This window comes from Apodemus sylvaticus, chromosome 14 (genome assembly GCF_947179515.1).
Source record: "Apodemus sylvaticus chromosome 14, mApoSyl1.1, whole genome shotgun sequence".
Lineage (NCBI taxonomy): Eukaryota > Metazoa > Chordata > Mammalia > Rodentia > Muridae > Apodemus > Apodemus sylvaticus.
The window spans coordinates 43,214,277-43,231,638 of record NC_067485.1 but is presented as its reverse complement, the minus strand read 5'-3'; the positions used below and the strand labels follow the sequence as shown (position 1 = coordinate 43,231,638).

Here is a 17,362-nt window from a genome sequence, read left to right as displayed (position 1 = left end):
CTGTGTGGGATGCTGTGCTTGCTAGCCTGTTCTTAGCTGCTCCTCCACTGTCAGACATGGACAAGGGCATTTCTCTGAAGCACTCTAGACAAACTCCCACAACAGATCATTAGAAAGCATGATCTGCTGGAAAAGATGGTGGTGTGTACTTGATGTCTCCCTGCTAGCACACTGATAACTCTAGAACAAAATGTTTTCTGGTTTGCCCAGTTTCTCTTGCATTCAATTCAGCACTGTCAGTGCCTTTTTTTTTTTTTCCCCAAGTATCTATTTGTATTCCTAAACTAAGCATTTACAATGTAGCAAGTTGAGGTCTTGACCTCCTGGTCTTGATGAAGATGAAAACAGAAAGGTTAACAATGTTCACAATGTATCCATAATCACTAGCAAATGTTCAAATACAAAGTTTTGTTTTGGGAACCTGGAGCTACTAGAATATCTTAAATCTTCTCTATCTCATCTCCTACCTTACCACAGGAAAATGGTCCAATAGATTCTGAAAACCACGCTCCCACCATATCAAGTCTGTTTCACCTTTGTGTACTCTGAATAAAAGCCATGCTGACCTCCGCTGAGGGTTCAACATGTTCACACACTGTCAATTTTAACACCTGCCTTCTTTATACAGAGTCTGGGAAATTTTTTTCCTTTACGTTCTTTACAGAGTTTAGGATGCAATTAAGTAACTCTATGTAATAAAGGCTACTCATTATGTAGTAATTTTGTACTATTTCATTTTTTTTTCCAATAATCTCTTAGACAAGGATTCTTATAAAATACAAGCATTTGAAGTGCTTGCTTTCTAATCCTTTGTTTTCTAATCCTGGGGGACCTTAGTTAACGTCTTTAGACTCTACACGGTTTTTCATTGTTGTATTCCATAGCTGCCTGCAGCTATTACAAACTGGGTTGCTGGAACAGAAGCCGAGGGATAGATGGGGAAGGGAAGAAAAGAAAGAAGGGCCAGGACAACATTTCACTGATCGAGGCCGAAACTTTAACAGTTTGGGCAAACCCTTCCCCCCAGACTCCGGGCTGAGTTCCGGTGAAAGTTGTCTAGCTTCTCCTGGAGGTCCTTGTCTTGACTGCTCAGGCAGCTGGGTGGGTCACCTGCTTAATTCAGGAATTCCTAGACCTGGAGGAACAATGAGCTTCACTGAGCTTCTCCACCTTAGGATAAAAATTCCTGCCTTAACCTACTTCCCTATTATGTCCTAATGGCAGATTCCTGCCTGAAGCCAGGCATTGTCCTTGGCCAAGGTCAAGTTCCTACTGTGGTATGACTCCCCAAAATGGTTCTGTACAATTCATCAAAACATCTGCAATGGCACTAGCACTTGTTTTCTGACCATTGGCTACCAGGGATTAGTGAGGTGCACACGTAGAACCCGCATGCAGTGTGCTTAGCCAGCAGCCATCTGTCATAATCAACCTGTGATCTTCTAATTTCAGGACACACACTACAGAGTCAGGGTGTTTTCATAGCAAAGAGAATACAGACACAGAAAGATATTGAGGTAGGGGAGCTTCAAACACATTACCCGAAGGTCTCATGCCTGAGAAATTTGGGTTCAAAGAAATTGACAAGGAAATGAAACTGATTCCACAGCTCATACAAAGTGAGTGAGATCCAAGGATCTGGGTTCTCAAACTTGAAGGAATCCTGACCTCTCAGAGGTCGTTATCTATGAACAGTGATATCAGACATTGCAAGCCCAGCTTGCAGGATCACAACCATATTTCCAGCACTTAGGAGGTTGAGGCTAAACAAAACAAAATAAAAAACAAAACAACAGCAACAACAACAACAACAACAACAACAACAACAAACCAAAACAGTAGTCCAAGGTCATTCTCAACTACCTAGCAAGTTTGAAGGCAGCCTGGGTTACAAGAGATACTGCATAAACAAACTGCCGTTCTTCCTCAGCATGGCATGTTGACACACGCCATACCCCTAACATGTGAGAAATGGTGGCAGAAAACTCTGGAGTTCAAGGCCAGTCTTAGTTATGTAGTAAGTACTCAGACAGCTTGGGTCTCATGAGATCTGTTTCTCTGAAACACAACTCAGAAAATTCTTTTTTCATTTTCTTTTCTTTTTTTTAAAGCCCACAGCACCCAGTATTCCTAGGTGGCCTTCCATCCAAGTACCAACTAGGCCTGACACTGCTTATCTCTACAATTAACCAGTAGGTGGTATGATCATAGATATTTTTTTCTCATAGGAAGATTCAATGTGAATCTTTTTCCTCAGCCTGGTATCTTCACAGTGTCTGGGCATCAGATTATTTTTCGTTTAGAATGGCGGCTGGGGAAGGAGGAAGAGGCACGTGAGTGTGCGCGCGCACATACACACATGCAAGCATGCGGCTTGGTTGTGCATTGCCTTTTTTGCCAACCCTCCATAGGCAGAGGCAGGCAGATATCTGAGTTCAAGGCCAGCCTGGTCTAAAAAGTGAGTTACAGGACTGCCAGGGCTAGCTATACAAAGAAACCTTGTCTCTAAAAGCCAGGCAGCCAGGCAGCCTAGAACATTTGTACTACATTATGTGGATAGGAATTCTGGGAACAAAATGGTCTCAACCTCAGTGCTTCAGTGGAGTGCCATGAGATTTTTATGTGGTTCCTGTGCTTGGCCAATTTTTCTAGCGGCATCCTTTACCACTGAGATTCCTTGACCATCATTTCTTATTCAAAATCCAAGCAATGCTGTCCTGATTGAAAACAAAAACAACAAAAAAACAGTGAAGCCAAGCACATAGAAAAACGCAGTTGAGAGCTTTCCTAAGGTTCCCAGATAATGCAGTCTTCCATTGTTTTGTGAAGGTTGGAGGCCCCAGCTTTTACTGGCTTTTAATAAACTGTAAAATACTGAACCTCAGATAATATTCATTCCTACTCCTTGAAGGCTTTGGGTGGTGGGTTTTACAACGTTCACCCACTTTACATGGCAGACATCAGCACTCTTAGATTGGCCGGCACTGCAAGAGTGGCTTTAAGCTTTCTAAGGGGTCCTACCAAACTTAAGGGTTTACACTACAATTACAAGCAGTCTGTTTTTAAAAATCAAAACTAACCTTTACTATCCAAAGCCCACCAAGTTTTGGTAAAGGCCTTCAGTTAAATATGCCGTTCAACTATCCTTTTGGGACAGCGGAGGGGATTCTGGAAAAATCTCCTTTAGGCTTATAGTGTTCCAGCACTTTACTGAAATAAGTGGATGGCTCTGAAAAGAGCCTTTGGGTTTGAAGTTTACGAAAATTCTAATTACTTTCCCTTGGCCTTGTGGTGGCTCTCGGTCTTCTTGGGCAGCAGGACGGCCTGGATGTTGGGCAGGACGCCCCCCTGCGCGATGGTGACGCGGCCCAGCAGCTTGTTGAGCTCCTCGTCGTTGCGGATGGCCAGCTGCAGGTGGCGCGGGATGATGCGCGTCTTCTTGTTGTCGCGGGCCGCGTTGCCCGCCAGCTCCAGGATCTCGGCCGTCAGGTACTCCAGCACGGCCGCCAGATACACCGGGGCGCCGGCGCCCACGCGCTCCGAGTAGTTGCCCTTGCGGAGCAGCCGGTGCACGCGGCCCACGGGGAACTGCAGGCCGGCGCGGGAGGAGCGAGTCTTGGCCTTGGCGCGAGCCTTGCCGCCCTGCTTGCCGCGTCCAGACATGGTAGTACTAATGTACAAGGACCAAAATGCCCAAAAACGTAGAGAAAGGCCCGAAGGTGGCTGTTTTTATAGTAGGTTCCTGGGTAGTAAACGCTACTACTTGATTGGTTCCAAGTGAGCTATTTGAGGTAGCCAATAGAAAATCTGTATCTGAAAACCTCATTTGCATAGTCCCACCCATGAGCCCACGGCTTTTCTTCTTCCAATTAGCTAAGACTCCTTCAAAATCCTTCATTAGCATAAACGCCCTATAAGTAGGAGAAGTCGGTTTCCAACCTACACTGAGTTTCCGGTGTTTGGAGATCTGAAGATGCCTGAGCCTGCAAAGTCCGCACCCGCCCCGAAGAAGGGCTCCAAGAAGGCCGTGACCAAGGCGCAGAAGAAGGATGGCAAGAAGCGCAAGCGCAGCCGCAAGGAGAGCTACTCGGTGTACGTGTACAAGGTGCTGAAGCAAGTGCACCCCGACACGGGCATCTCCTCCAAGGCCATGGGCATCATGAACTCGTTCGTGAACGACATCTTCGAGCGCATCGCGGGCGAGGCGTCGCGCCTGGCGCATTACAACAAGCGCTCGACCATCACGTCCCGGGAGATCCAGACGGCCGTGCGCCTGCTGCTGCCCGGGGAGCTGGCCAAGCACGCCGTGTCCGAGGGCACCAAGGCCGTCACCAAGTACACCAGCTCCAAGTAATGCCAAGTAAGCATCCGTAGCGAATTCCAAAGGCTCTTTTCAGAGCCACCCACTTTTTCAAAGACAGAGCTGTAATTTAACACTGTTCAGTTTTTTTCAAAACCATATAAGGGGCGCCCATAAATCTTGTGCAGTTTAGATTGTGAAGGCAATGGGGAATTTTAACTTAGTTTCATCTTTAGTTTAACATTTAGGTACAATCATTTTGTGTTAAATGTTTTGCTGGAAAAATGTCTTTGTAACGTCACTTCCGGTAAGTCCACTAGAACAAAGTTGTAGGATATGGGTGATAAGACTTTCTGATAAGGATAATTGTTGCCGTTTGGAAGTTTGCCTCTAAACAATAGTTCCAGGTTTTATTTTGGGGATAAGTGCCTCCAATTTTGCATTTTAAAAGCAGTAAACTGGAGAAGCCTGACAAAAAGTACAGGCTTTTCATATATGTGTATTTAACTTCGCACTACAGAGCTACCTACCCTAAGACCTGAGGTCTTATGTCAGTTTTTGATATCTTGGTAGAGTATAATAAAATGATCTGGCATTACCAAACGCCTCTCTGGCACTGAAATTCTTGTGAGAAATGAAACTGAATTGTTCAAATGCAAGTGTAACGATTTATTACGTTTGTCGCTAGAGTACTTTGGCCAAGCTGTATTTTCAGTTTCAGTGAATTGAAAGCTTAGAGAAGTGAGAAGATCCGAAGCAAGCATAGGGGAGAGGTTGAACTAGAAGGACTTAATGCAAGAAAGCCGTAAACGAACGCCATTGCTGTGGCCGTTGACTTTACAATGCAAAAATAAAACAATTTCACAGTCATTAGCGGAATTTATTCCTCTGCTTGTCCAGATGAAGGCCTAATATTTCCATCGCCCTAATTGCCCAGTGAACAAATTTGGCCGTAAATACTGGCAGTACCCAAGTTCACTTCCTCCGGCCCCATTGTTTGTTTTATTATTTTATTTTATTTTTTTGTTTTGTTTTAAGGTCTCGTCTTGCCTGTTCGAAGAAACAGTACTGTAGCTTGCTCTCTTAAGACAGCACAGATGCCAACAGCACTTGATCATTTCATCATTTATTTCTAGACGCTATGCCTAGATACGGCTTAGGACTACATTATGAGCTAGCAGTGTGGAGAACCTTTTAGGCTTCTGGTGCCTTCTGCCTCCTCTGTGCCGCAGCTTTGTTCTGGCACAACTCTCCTGGTTCCCATTTGGATGAATTGTTGCCAAAACCCACCAGTCAGGCTTCCAGGGTTGAAGTAGATCGATACTTTCCACTTGACAACAACTCCCGTGTTGGTGATTTCACAAATGGTGAATCTCACCATGTGCCTCTGGTGAGATTCGTGTTTCTTTGTTTCATTTTTATATCCTTCTAAATTCTATGTCTCTGTCTCTTGTTCCCCTCTGCCACTGTGGTGTGTGTGTGTGTGTGTGTGTGTGAGAGAGAGAGAGAGAGAGAGAGATTTAGTGTTTATATGAGTTCAGATGCTTGTCAGTTTGTTCAAAAAATAGCATGCTTCTACAGTATTAGTTAAATACTAATGAGTCTATTATAAGGGGTTACTTAATAGTTTGACTTTGGCTTAGTTGTGTTAGGATGGATCTTTTATTACAATATAAAAGTGTTAGCATAATAATCTAGTTTACAAAAGCTAGGGTTTGTTGTTTAAAAAAGACTACCTTAAGTTTACCAATTTTTTTCACTTAATTTATTTAGTTGAATAAAATATCTTTTTAACATAAAAACCATACATTGAACTAAATCAAATCATAAAGTAATTTTAAAAATGAAATAAAAACTTAAATAGCAAGTGGTAAGAACTCAACATGTCAGGTCAAAAACTGAATTCACTGGCAAATAGTTACTTTAAGAACTTAGATGAATCATAAGTGGAATTAATTAATGCCTCCTCATTGGATGCTATGTAATTTCTAACTTAGAGGTTACAAAACACAGACATTGGAATGTTCGCTCTGTGCAAATCTCCTATTGTTACACAGGTTATAATAAGTAGTGCTTAGCAAATTAGAAAACACTGTTCTTTCGATTTAAAATGGTGAGATCATCCTTGCTTTTGCCACTTTAGATTTGTAGGAGTGAAAGATACTAGAGATATACCTTGGGCCTAGAGGGGCCAGGCAGGTTGGGACTGGGAATTGTATTATATGGAAACACAATTGCTTGCTTTGTTTAAGGATTGTCTTTAATTGCTATCATGTTCCCTAGCTACAGAGGAAACAAATAAGTACACAGTGTAATGATTATGTTTACTCAATGTTTTAAGAGAGTTGGCACTGTTAAGTAATATAGTAATTCACTTTAGTACATAATACTCAGGGGTGTAACAGACTGTCTCTGTTTTCTTTTTATGTAGCTGTCATTTGTCCTCATATTTTAATATAATGGTCAGCTGGTTACCAATCTTAAAGTTTATAATAATAAATTTGACAGGATGAGTTTTACACCAAAAAAACATATTTTGAGGTTTTTCCTCATTTATCTCTCTTGGTAACAATTTTCCTTTACACTGCAAAGAAGGGTTAGGATTCTAAAATAATCAGTTCAGAGTTCCCAGGGACTTTCTATTTGTAATTGATTCTTTAAAAATTGTTTTGAAAAGAGCACTGAGGAGATAATTTAGTCAGTAAAGTGCTCGCTGTGCTATATGAAGACCAAAGTTTACTTATCAGTATTTGTGTAAAAATTGCCAGAGGTTGTGGTGGTGGTGGTGGTGGTGGTGGTGGTGGTGTGTACCTGTAGTCAGCACAGAAGGAAATGTGTCCTAATAATTAACTGAATGACCTTGAGGTTTTGGCAAATAGCACTGTCCTGACCTTGCACAGCGCAATAATCGGAGAGAAGGCTTGAGAACTGAAGGAAATGTTAAATGGAGAGCTCTGAACTGAGAACTGGTTCACACAGGATGCCGTGACCCATTGTTCTGCAAGGAAAAGATGATGCTTCGGGGGTTGAAATTAAGGCCAGTCACTCACAGCTTCTGTGCCTCACTGGTTTCACCTGTACCTTGAGGATAGTGGTACTAGAACTGGCCTTTTGGAAGTACTACAACTACTTAGTGTCTTCTTTGGAGTATGGGGAAAAATTGTCACTAAGTGGCAATGGAGAAGATCCTAAAGACCATTGTTTTTTGTTTTGTTTTGCTTTCATGTCAAAAGCATATTGCCAGTTTTAATATTATGAACTTAGAATTTCAATTTAAGATAGGTAAACATGAAAGTTGTCAGAGAAAGTTCAAAAATATGTTTTTTTTCCTTTAAAAGTTACATTTTACCTATTTTTGTGTGTGTGTGAAAGTCTACTTCCTCCTCCTACCTGTGGCTCCAGGGGTTGAATTCAGGTCCTTAGGCTTGGGAGCGAGCACCTTTACTCTCTCACGCCGTCTTGCCAGGTCAAGGTTAAAGGTCTTTAATCCATCTGTATGCTGTCTGCTGCCATTGTCTGAATAAGTTTATACATTCTCATTCTTGTATTAAAAGGGCTTTCAGCTTAATATCAAAATCTTGGAATAGTTCATCTATCATATTGAGAGATAGAATTTTACAAATTATAGAGTTCAGATAAAAAGGTTAGGTTGACATGTAATCTCTTTAGGAACATTTCTAAGGAGATTTAAAACAATTATCTCCCAGGGAAGTTTAGATTCAGCACTTTTTAAAGAAACCCCCACTAATCCTGAATTCGTGACATTAAAAATTCCTTTATGTGAACCTTCACCCTATGCACCCTGGGTGGCTAAGCTCACGGTTGCTTGAGCCAAGTACACAGTTGCTTTGGACCTTCTCTTCAAGATGTGATAAACTCAATCATTTAGATGCTAAAAAAAAGTCATCTTGCCAAGCATTTAGGTTCTGTGGTTGGTTATAAATTAGGAAAAGGGGCGTGAATCTTAAGACTCCTTAGGTCTGAGAGGGAAAAAAAGAAGTGGCCCAGGGTGGAGGTGAGGCTCAGTGTTTAAGCGCCTGCTTTTGTGGAGGACCTGGGTTTGAATTCCAGTAACCACGTGACAGTGCACAACCAAGTATAACACTAATTCCAGTGGAGTTGATGCCCCTTTCTAGGCTCTACAGGGACCAGTCCTGCAAGTAATCCATGCAGGCAAAACTAAAATTTAATTATAAAATATAATTAATATAATAAATTATATATAACAATATAATAAATAATGTAATAATATATAAATAATATAATGAAAAATAAAAATCATAAAATAAAATAAGAAAAATTAAAAGTGGCGTCTTTCTCTCTCTGAGAGGATGATGTGGACCTAAATCCTAATGTGCAGATTGTAGAGTCCGTGGCCTGGTGTTGGCTCTCCCCGCTGCTGGCTTGGAATCGATGAAGACTTTGAAATGACAGTGCTTGTCTCATTCTGATGAGACCAACCTATAAAGAGGAGGCAGCTCAGTCCAGTCTTGACCTGCAATCCTGGGCTCCCTCTGCTGTCTCCCACTCCCCGGCACTAAGATAATTGCACTCAAGAGCAACAAATTAAAACAGATTAACCATTTGAGGGGATTTAGAATCACCATGGAAACCTCAGTGTGTCTGAGAGGCCAGGTCTGGAAAGATTTAAGCCTGGACAGAGGCAGTGCCACCCCATGAGCTGAATAAAGAGGAGAACGTGACCCCTGCTTCCTGACAGAGGATGCGGTGTGGCCCACGGTCTCACAGCCCAGCCTGCCATGATGGACAGGACCTGGAGTCACAGTCAGCCCTCCTTCCTTCAGCTGTTTTATCACAGTAACTAGAAATTAAGAAATAAATCATTATTTTCACTTTGTATTTTCTTTCTCCTCTCTATTTTCTTAGGTATAATTTTCCTTACATTTTTTTTCTACTCTTATTGGCTAAACTTCGAAAAGCTGGTTGTTTTGATTTTCAGCAGATATACAATTCTATTGTTAGATTTTTCTTAAACAGTTGACATTATGGATACTAGGCTCTAGGTTTTATACATACTTTTGGACTTTAATGAACTGAAATAAATATAAAATTCTAAACATGTAATATATATCACAAAATTGCTTTGGAATTCTACATAGATGATTCAGGTTTCAAAATATTGTATAGAAAAGCAAACAAAAACCCCAAAACACTACCAGTTGCAAGCGTCAATTAGAAATGCACTTTTGAGAGGTTGTGGATAAAGATAGTATTGATGGTTCTAGACTCTTATGAATTGAAGGCCAGTCTTTTGCCTCAGTCAGTTGTAAATATAAAGAGGAGCTTTGATCGGCTAACTATTAAATGAATGAGCAATGGACTTCATCGCACAGTGGCATTGTGGGTATTTCTGGAGTGGCCTAAAAGGACTCTTGTTTCTCCTTTGGGACCCTCTACAATCACTTGCAACGCCAGTGGCTTTAAGGGCGGGCTCTTACAGTCTCTCTTTGTGGCAAACCTTCCCCACCCTGAAGGCTTCTGCACGGCCACTTCCTACCTGGCCAGCATCTAAACCATCTCTTCCCAACTGCTCTGGACAGCACTGCGATTAGGGCTGGTGATCACGTGTCTGTTACCCCAACAGTCCTTTGCTTTACTTATCGCAGCATTCCTAGGGCAGATTGCTCAGTTGGCTACAATTGAATGAATCCCGTTTTAAAGTAAATTGTAAAGATGCATTCTGCACGTTACAAGCCCACACGTGTGCAGATGTAGGTGACAACATCAGGAAGTGCCTCCCTTTAGAGGTCTACTGTTTCCAGGCTCCTTCTGGTGGAAGTTTGACAGAGACCACCAAAGAACTGCTTTGGCTACATTTTTGTAAGAGTCTGCAAAATGTATCATGAAAGGAAGACTTTCTAAACTGAAGTAACAGCTCGAGGATTACATGGGTCCAGTGCGAGTCACAACTACCTTTGATGAGCTTACCCTCTGGCACACACCCTGCCACTCTCATATGCCATCCCACAGCTAGTAGATGGAATTGTCTATCATGCAAGCCCTGCATACATTTCTTGTACCAGGCTTGGATATGGAGAAAGCATCATTTTAGATATACCTTTGTTTATTTATTAAGAACAACTAGAAAAAACATTTTATGATGCTCCTCAAATAGACTAAACATGAGGTGGGGCACTTTTTGATTAGATAGTTTTATTTATTGTGAAGGAGGATAGAAAAGTGACCTCGGTAGCAGATGCCTGAAGGGATAAGCATTTGAGAGGATGGAGAGGTTTCTGGAAACTCAATGTCTGCCTAATGTTGGAATAGCAAACACTACTTTATCAAACTGTTCTCTTATAACACTTGATGGCCTGCACAGGCAGCTCCCCAGGGCTTCTGGGGGGGGGGGCAGTACCCGACCTGTACCGGCCCTGCACCTGGGCAGCACCACTTCCTTGTTTAGGGACAACCTGCACTCTCTTTTTTCACCTCACAGATTCCTAGGTTTCCATCAAAGGGAACTTCCAGGAAACACTAATTAGGCAGAGCCTGCCCATTAATCTTTTACCCAAACCAGGCTCAAGGAGTCCAGAGGTTGTTTTACTGCATAGACCCAGCATCTAATGACAACTGCATACATCAGTCTCTCTGTTGCTGAATTTCATTTCCTATAATCAGGAGGGGAGAGCAGTAGTTACGGCATGTTGTGGTTATGATGACTAAAGCACTGATTGGTATTCATTACCTTCCCAGAACACCACCTCTCTCTGAGAAAAACCTCTCCATGCTAGTCGCTCTTGTTCTGTCCTAGGTAGACCAGAAGGCTCCTGCAGGGTAGCTGAGTGAATTAACCTTTCTCTCTCTCTCTCTACAGGAGGAGTAGACCGGATATTGTTTCTACCACTCCTCAGTGCTGGATGCTGTAGCCTCGAGACAGTGGAAATGGGTGACACGAGCAGATTAACCGCCATATTTTCAAAACTCAAGGAACTACTGATAAGCATCTGACTAGAAATTCTATAAAAATGTTCACTGTAGAAATTTGTGATAAGACACACATAAGTATAAAATTGAAATACTCTTAGCAAAAATTAAAATGCTCCTAGCAAAAGAAAGCTTTTAAGTGTTTGTGATGTGTGGCTATATATGATGTATATATAATAAATATGTTATGTAAAGCAGAAATGCATCATGTTATATCATGTTATTAGAATGTAATTTTAAGTTACTAGGTATGTTTAGAAATCATGATTTATGCATTAATACCTTTGTAATTGTGTTTTTAGTTAGAGTCCCTATTTTTGTGGAATATAGAATGTACAAATCACGAATCTTTATTTATAAGTCTTCACTCTTTTTTTTTTTTAACATTTTTTTTTAACAAACCTTAGATCAAGCAGCTGAAAAGGACTCAGAACTAGACTGCATGTGTGTTGTGTGGAAGGCCCTGCGCTCAGTCCCTAGCACTACTGTTCAAAAAGAAAAGGAGAAAAAGGGAGAGGGGGGGAGGCTGGGGCAAGAAGAATGGGAGCTGAAGGGGTAGCCTTGGCTACACTGGGGGGAAAAAAGCCCAGAGAGTTTTTTGGATGTGCTTTTTTTTTAATTAATTAATTAATTAATTAATTAATTTTTATTTTCAGCTGCCTGGAGCAAAATATGAATCCAAGATTTTTTTCTGGATTTTTAACTATAGGACCTATGTATTCACTAAATTCATTCCATGTTACTTTTATGGCAATAGATTATATTTTCCCAATCTGTAAAGCTCTACCTGATGCTTATATGACACTGATAGTTAATGACCTAGACATTTTGCGTGTGATCAAATGCCAGAGAAACTAATTAAATGTCAAGTACATAGGATGCTGTTTTCCTGGGGAAGATTACATACAATGGCAGGGGGAAATCAGTGATTCTCAACTAGTAGTTTTTGTTGTTGTTATTTTTGTTTGTTTGTTTTTTGTTTTGGTTTTCCAAATGAAACAAACTAGGATACCATATATGAATCCAGATATTTTAAGATACCTTTTTTTCTGGAGTGTGTGTGTGTGTGTGTGCGCGCGCGCGCGCGCGCGCGTGTGCATGTGCGCGTGTGCATGTGCGCGTGTGCATGTGCCTGTGCATGTCTGAGAGAGAGAAACAGAAAGAGAAAGACTTTCTGTCATCTTGCAACCAGAAATTTGACTTCTCAGCCTTCAGTTTTTATTTCAGAAATACTTCAAATGTAGACTTTTCCCCACACTGTCTCCTTAGAAACTGCCTTTGAAATTCTGAGGTTCCGGCAACTGAGCCCCGATCTTATACATTCTACCTTCATATGCAGTGATGTTGATATTTATGCAAAGCACACAAAGCCTAGATAAATATTACAATAATATAATAGTTAATATTCTTGGGCCAGAGAATAATCAGCACATCTCTTTGCACAAATATTTAAAGACTGTCATTCACAGTCCTAATGGGATTTCCTTGGACTAAGATTCAGAGCCCTGGTGATAGAGGACAGAAAGACAGGAAATTCGGTAGACGGGCACAAGTATGGAACCTTCCAGTCAATCTCAGCTCCAAGGTCTAGTTTATGTTTTTGACTGTCTAACAGTCAAGTGTTGATATAAACATCTCAGACAAGAGTAAAAAGACAACTCAGAAACGCATTAAGGACAAACATGTGACTTTGAGCACAACTGCCAGCCCTCCCCCCTCATTCCTAAACACGTGTCTCTCATAAACCACCCTGGGGGTCCATTCCCAAAAGGAAATTCTTGAAGAGAAACAAATAACACCTCAAAAAATTTTAATTAGTTTTTGAAATGCTTTATTAAAACTTAAACATGGTTGAAGTTTAAGTGTAAGTTCAAAACTCACAAAATACACACACACACACACACACACACACACCTGCAGTGCTAGATTTGAACATAGGCTTCACTCATGCTAGACAGATGCTTTACTATCAAGACTCATCCTCAGTGTTTCTGTACCGTGTTTATGTGGGGACAGGTTCTTATGAAGTTTACTTACTCTACAGCCCAGGCTTGCTTTGAACTTGGATCACTTCACAAGTAGCTAGGGTGACAGTCTGGCACACCAGTCCAGCCAGACAATTAACTCTTCAGACAGAAGCACACACCTTTTACTGAGACAGGGGCACCTACCCACCCTTGTTTTTTTCTTAATAAACAACTTTTCCTCATATTGTCTTGAACGTCTTTGTAGCATAGATTGAGATCCCTGCCTCACAAGAGTAGGTATCTCCAGAGAGGAGGTAGGTATCCTCACAAAGGTAGGTATCTCAGGCTGTGTGGCTGCTGCATTGGGCACATGTACTTCAGCTGATATAATCACATACTCCCTGTCTTAGCATTTCCCATAATGGACCGGCTTTTATGCCTCCCTTCTTCTTGAGTCTCATGTTCCCTCCTCTTTCTCTTCTTTTGACATGTTTTCATTTTCTAGCCCAAGGTGACCTCAAAACTCACAGTAATCCTCCCCCCCCTCCCCCCAAGGAGGGAATCACCAGCAGGTTCCTCCAATGCCCTGCAGTGAGCACTCTTATTTCCAGACATGTTCCACGGATGAAGCTCCGGAAAGAATATTTCTCTAACAAATCTGCAGACACCTCTTCCAGCCTAGCCACGTTAAGAGATTGGAAACTGGGATTTCAGCTTTATATTTTTATAATTAAGGGTTAGGCACTATGTCTGCTCATCTAGAATAGATAAGACATAGGAAGCGGGCTATTGGTGGTGTTCAGTTGGAAAGGAGCAGTGAAGTCCTTTGATAATAGCCTTGAGGCTGGCTGATTTGACTACATAGGTGCCACTGGTAAGATGTTTATAACTGCATCCGAAGCCCTTCCCTTAAGATTCAGGGATGAATAGCGTGTCTCTCACAAGCTCTGTGGAGTGCTCATCAGGCTGTACTCCCTTCAAGAAGGTCTCACCTTGGAGTTTTGGAATAATTCTTGGAATACCGTCTAATTCCATAGAGAGATAGTCAAGACATCTGTGTTACTTCCGTCACATATATAAATAATTTCAGTGAGAATTAAAGCCTGCAAAACTGATTTTCTTCACTAGTTAGAAGCCACATATGTAGAAGACCCCTCCCAAGATGTTGAATACATTTTCTACCAAAAGTTACTTTTGAATTAGCAAGGAAAAGAGAAAGTTTTCTTCTTCTTCTTGAATTTGATTGAAAATCAAGGGCTTTTTCCACTAGTTCTGGCATGGAGGAACATTTGTCAATAAAGGGTAAAAAGTTGGGTAGAATCCAAGTTCCTGTGGGTCACCTGGTGTCATAACTTGAGTGATTCTGCAGTGAGCACATATGCAAGATTCTACTTTTGGGGGGAAAAGAAACACAAATGTCCCTCCTCCGGGGGCGGGGGAGGCGCCTGGGGATGCACCAATCACAGCGCACCCTGCTCTATATAAGGTCCCCCTCCCCCCTGCACGCCCCCTGCTACCCCAGCGCTGTTGGCTCTCCTTTAGTTTTCCTCATTGGGTGTAGTTCTTGACCAGCTCTTGACTATGTCGGAAACGGCTCCTGCGGCCTCAAGTACCCTTGTTCCAGCTCCTGTGGAGAAACCTTCATCTAAAAGGCGAGGGAAAAAGCCTGGCCTGGCCACTGCTCGCAAACCTCGGGGTTTCTCGGTCTCCAAGTTGATTCCTGAGGCCCTTTCCACGTCTCAGGAACGGGCAGGAATGTCCCTCGCTGCCCTGAAGAAAGCCCTGGCTGCGGCTGGCTATGACGTGGAGAAGAACAACAGCCGCATCAAGCTGGCCCTCAAGAGACTTGTGAATAAGGGAGTCCTGGTGCAGACCAAGGGCACCGGCGCCTCAGGCTCCTTCAAGCTCAGCAAGAAGGCGGCTTCTGGGAACGACAAGGGCAAGGGCAAGAAGTCTGCTGCTGCCAAAGCTAAGAAGCTGGGCTTGTCCAGGGCCTCGAGGTCTCCCAAGAGTAGTAAGACCAAGGTTGTCAAGAAGCCAAAGGCCACGCCCACCAAAGCTGCTGGGAGCAGAAGGAAGACCAAAGGGGCCAAGGGCGTGCAGCAGCGCAAAAGCCCTGCCAAAGCGAGGGCGGCCAACCCCAACTCCGGGAAGGCAAAGATGGTCATGCAGAAGACCGATCTGAGGAAGGCAGCAGGGAAGAAGTGAGTTTCAAAACTAGTTTTCAAAAACCCAAAGGCTCTTTTAAGAGCCACTTACATACTTCTTAAAATGGCCAAACACTTTGAACCGAAATTAAAAGTGGGTCGTTACTCCAGGTCGACCTGTCGTCTAAACCCTAGAGTGGGAACCTAGGGTCCCTACCTGTAATATTTCCAAATTTAGCTGTGTATTAGTGGCTTTACACCAGAATAAAGGTCACCATTGAAACACAATGTCTTTCATTCTAGGATAAAGGTCACCACTGAAATACACAATGGATGCATTTCATTCTAGAAACGCCACCATATCAAGGAGGTAACGATGACCTCAGTAGCAGCTGCCAGTCCCATCAGACACTGAACTTAAATTTACTCTTTAAAACCCCAGTAACTGGCGCCCAGGCTTTCAAAGCACCACTATAAATAAACCCAGATATTTAGTGCTCAAACTAGAGGTTTTATGTATTTTTCTTGAGTTGAATTTTTAGGATTTCTTGAGTGATGGATTAAAATAGACAGCAAGCAGTTCGCAAGAAACAAAAACTTCGTGCATTGTGTCAACAACGATCCATTTTCATCCCACTTTTAGAAAGTAGTTTAATACTATTGATCTAAGTTATTGTTGAAATGGTTTGTGTATTTTATGAAAATAGCATGTAGGCTTAATGAAAGTGACAAGAGCTATATTAAAAATTAAAGACCTCTTTTGTGAAAATCTTGGGGCTTGAGTTCAATGTCCCAACATAACAAAAACAGTACTGAAGAAGTCTTGGCTGAACATAAAAAGAACTCAGCTTTTAAAGTCGTGAATTACCAGTTTTATGGAGTGCCAAAAATATGAAATTCACATTAATCTATTTTAGGCATTGGTATGATGCCTAAAGATCATAGCCGGCTGACAAAAGATCACGGCAGGGTGGCTTGAGATACTGTTCAGTCAAGAACACTTTATGCTCTTAGTATGTCAGAACACACAACCGCTGGCTCCCAATGGCTTCTAATTCCAGCTTCCTGGAAATAACGCCGCCCTCTTCTGGCAAACATGGCACACTCACACGAATTTAAATTTTCAAGCCATCGCACGACTAAGCAGTTTGTATATAAACAAACTTAACAGGTGGTCCCTATTATAGACTATTTGTGAACTTGGGCCTTATTAATTGCATACAATGAGTAACAGCTAAACGTCTTCAGTTTCTGTAATATCAGCCTTTGCTTTGCTTAGATACAATGGTTCCTGCTCTCTCCTGAACTTGCAATTTTGAAGGCTCTGGAAGGGAATAAGCTCCTAAGTGACCAGTACAATTTAGTGGACTGACTTGTCACTCACCCGGTAACAGTGGGAAATTGGCCTCATTTAATAGACGGGAATCTTTCAAAGGAAGGATTCTAAGGTAGTTCATTCAGCATAAGCACCTCACCATTTCAGACAGATATTTCTGGGGATGGAGAGATGGCTCAGCAGCTAAGAGCACTGACTGCTCTTCCAAAGGTTCTGAGTTAATTCCCAGCAACTACATAGTGGTTCATAATCTTCCGTAATGAGAGCTGATGCCCTCTTGTGGTCTGTCTTTAGACAACTACAATATACTTACATATAATAAATCTTAAAGATATTTCTGGCTTCCAACTCTAAACTCCAGTACTAAAGCAAAAGCTGCTCCGCAGGTACCGCAACAATTACAAGCTGTCTAGCTACAGCTGTAACCCGCACACAGTATACATGTAGTCAAAGAATCTGGCAATAGCGAACAACTCCTTGAATGAACTTGTGGGTGGCCCTGAAAAGGGCCTTTATGCAGCAAAAAAACAAAGCGCAAAGGCTTAACCGCCGAAGCCGTAGAGGGTGCGGCCCTGGCGCTTGAGCGCGTAGACCACGTCCATGGCGGTGACGGTCTTGCGCTTGGCGTGCTCCGTGTAGGTGACGGCGTCGCGGATCACGTTCT

The 17,362-nt window shown here is 42.2% G+C and overlaps 3 protein-coding genes across 3 annotated transcripts; 2 read left to right on the top strand and 1 right to left on the bottom strand.

The window, feature by feature from the left end:
- Nucleotides 1–1,021: 1,021 nt before the first annotated feature.
- Nucleotides 1,022–3,715, bottom strand: LOC127664453 (histone H2A type 1-B-like). Its single transcript, XM_052156431.1, has 2 exons — nt 3,275–3,715; nt 1,022–1,135 (listed from the first exon to the last, which is right to left on the bottom strand). The coding sequence occupies exons 1-2, from the start codon at nt 3,661–3,663 to the stop codon at nt 1,120–1,122; spliced, it is 405 nt and encodes a 134-aa protein (XP_052012391.1). The 5' UTR covers nt 3,664–3,715; the 3' UTR covers nt 1,022–1,119.
- Nucleotides 3,716–3,928: 213 nt separating this feature from the next.
- On the top strand, nt 3,929–12,270 carry LOC127664460 (histone H2B type 1-C/E/F/G/I). The gene is made up of 2 exons (XM_052156440.1): nt 3,929–4,360; nt 11,139–12,270. The coding sequence occupies exon 1, from the start codon at nt 3,974–3,976 to the stop codon at nt 4,352–4,354; it is 381 nt and encodes a 126-aa protein (XP_052012400.1). The 5' UTR covers nt 3,929–3,973; the 3' UTR covers nt 4,355–4,360; nt 11,139–12,270.
- Nucleotides 12,271–13,758: 1,488 nt separating this feature from the next.
- H1-6 (H1.6 linker histone, cluster member) lies at nt 13,759–15,680 on the top strand. The gene has a single exon (XM_052156421.1). It carries the CDS (start codon nt 14,797–14,799, stop codon nt 15,421–15,423), a length of 627 nt encoding a protein of 208 aa, XP_052012381.1. The 5' UTR covers nt 13,759–14,796; the 3' UTR covers nt 15,424–15,680.
- The last annotated feature ends 1,682 nt before the right edge of the window (nt 15,681–17,362 follow it).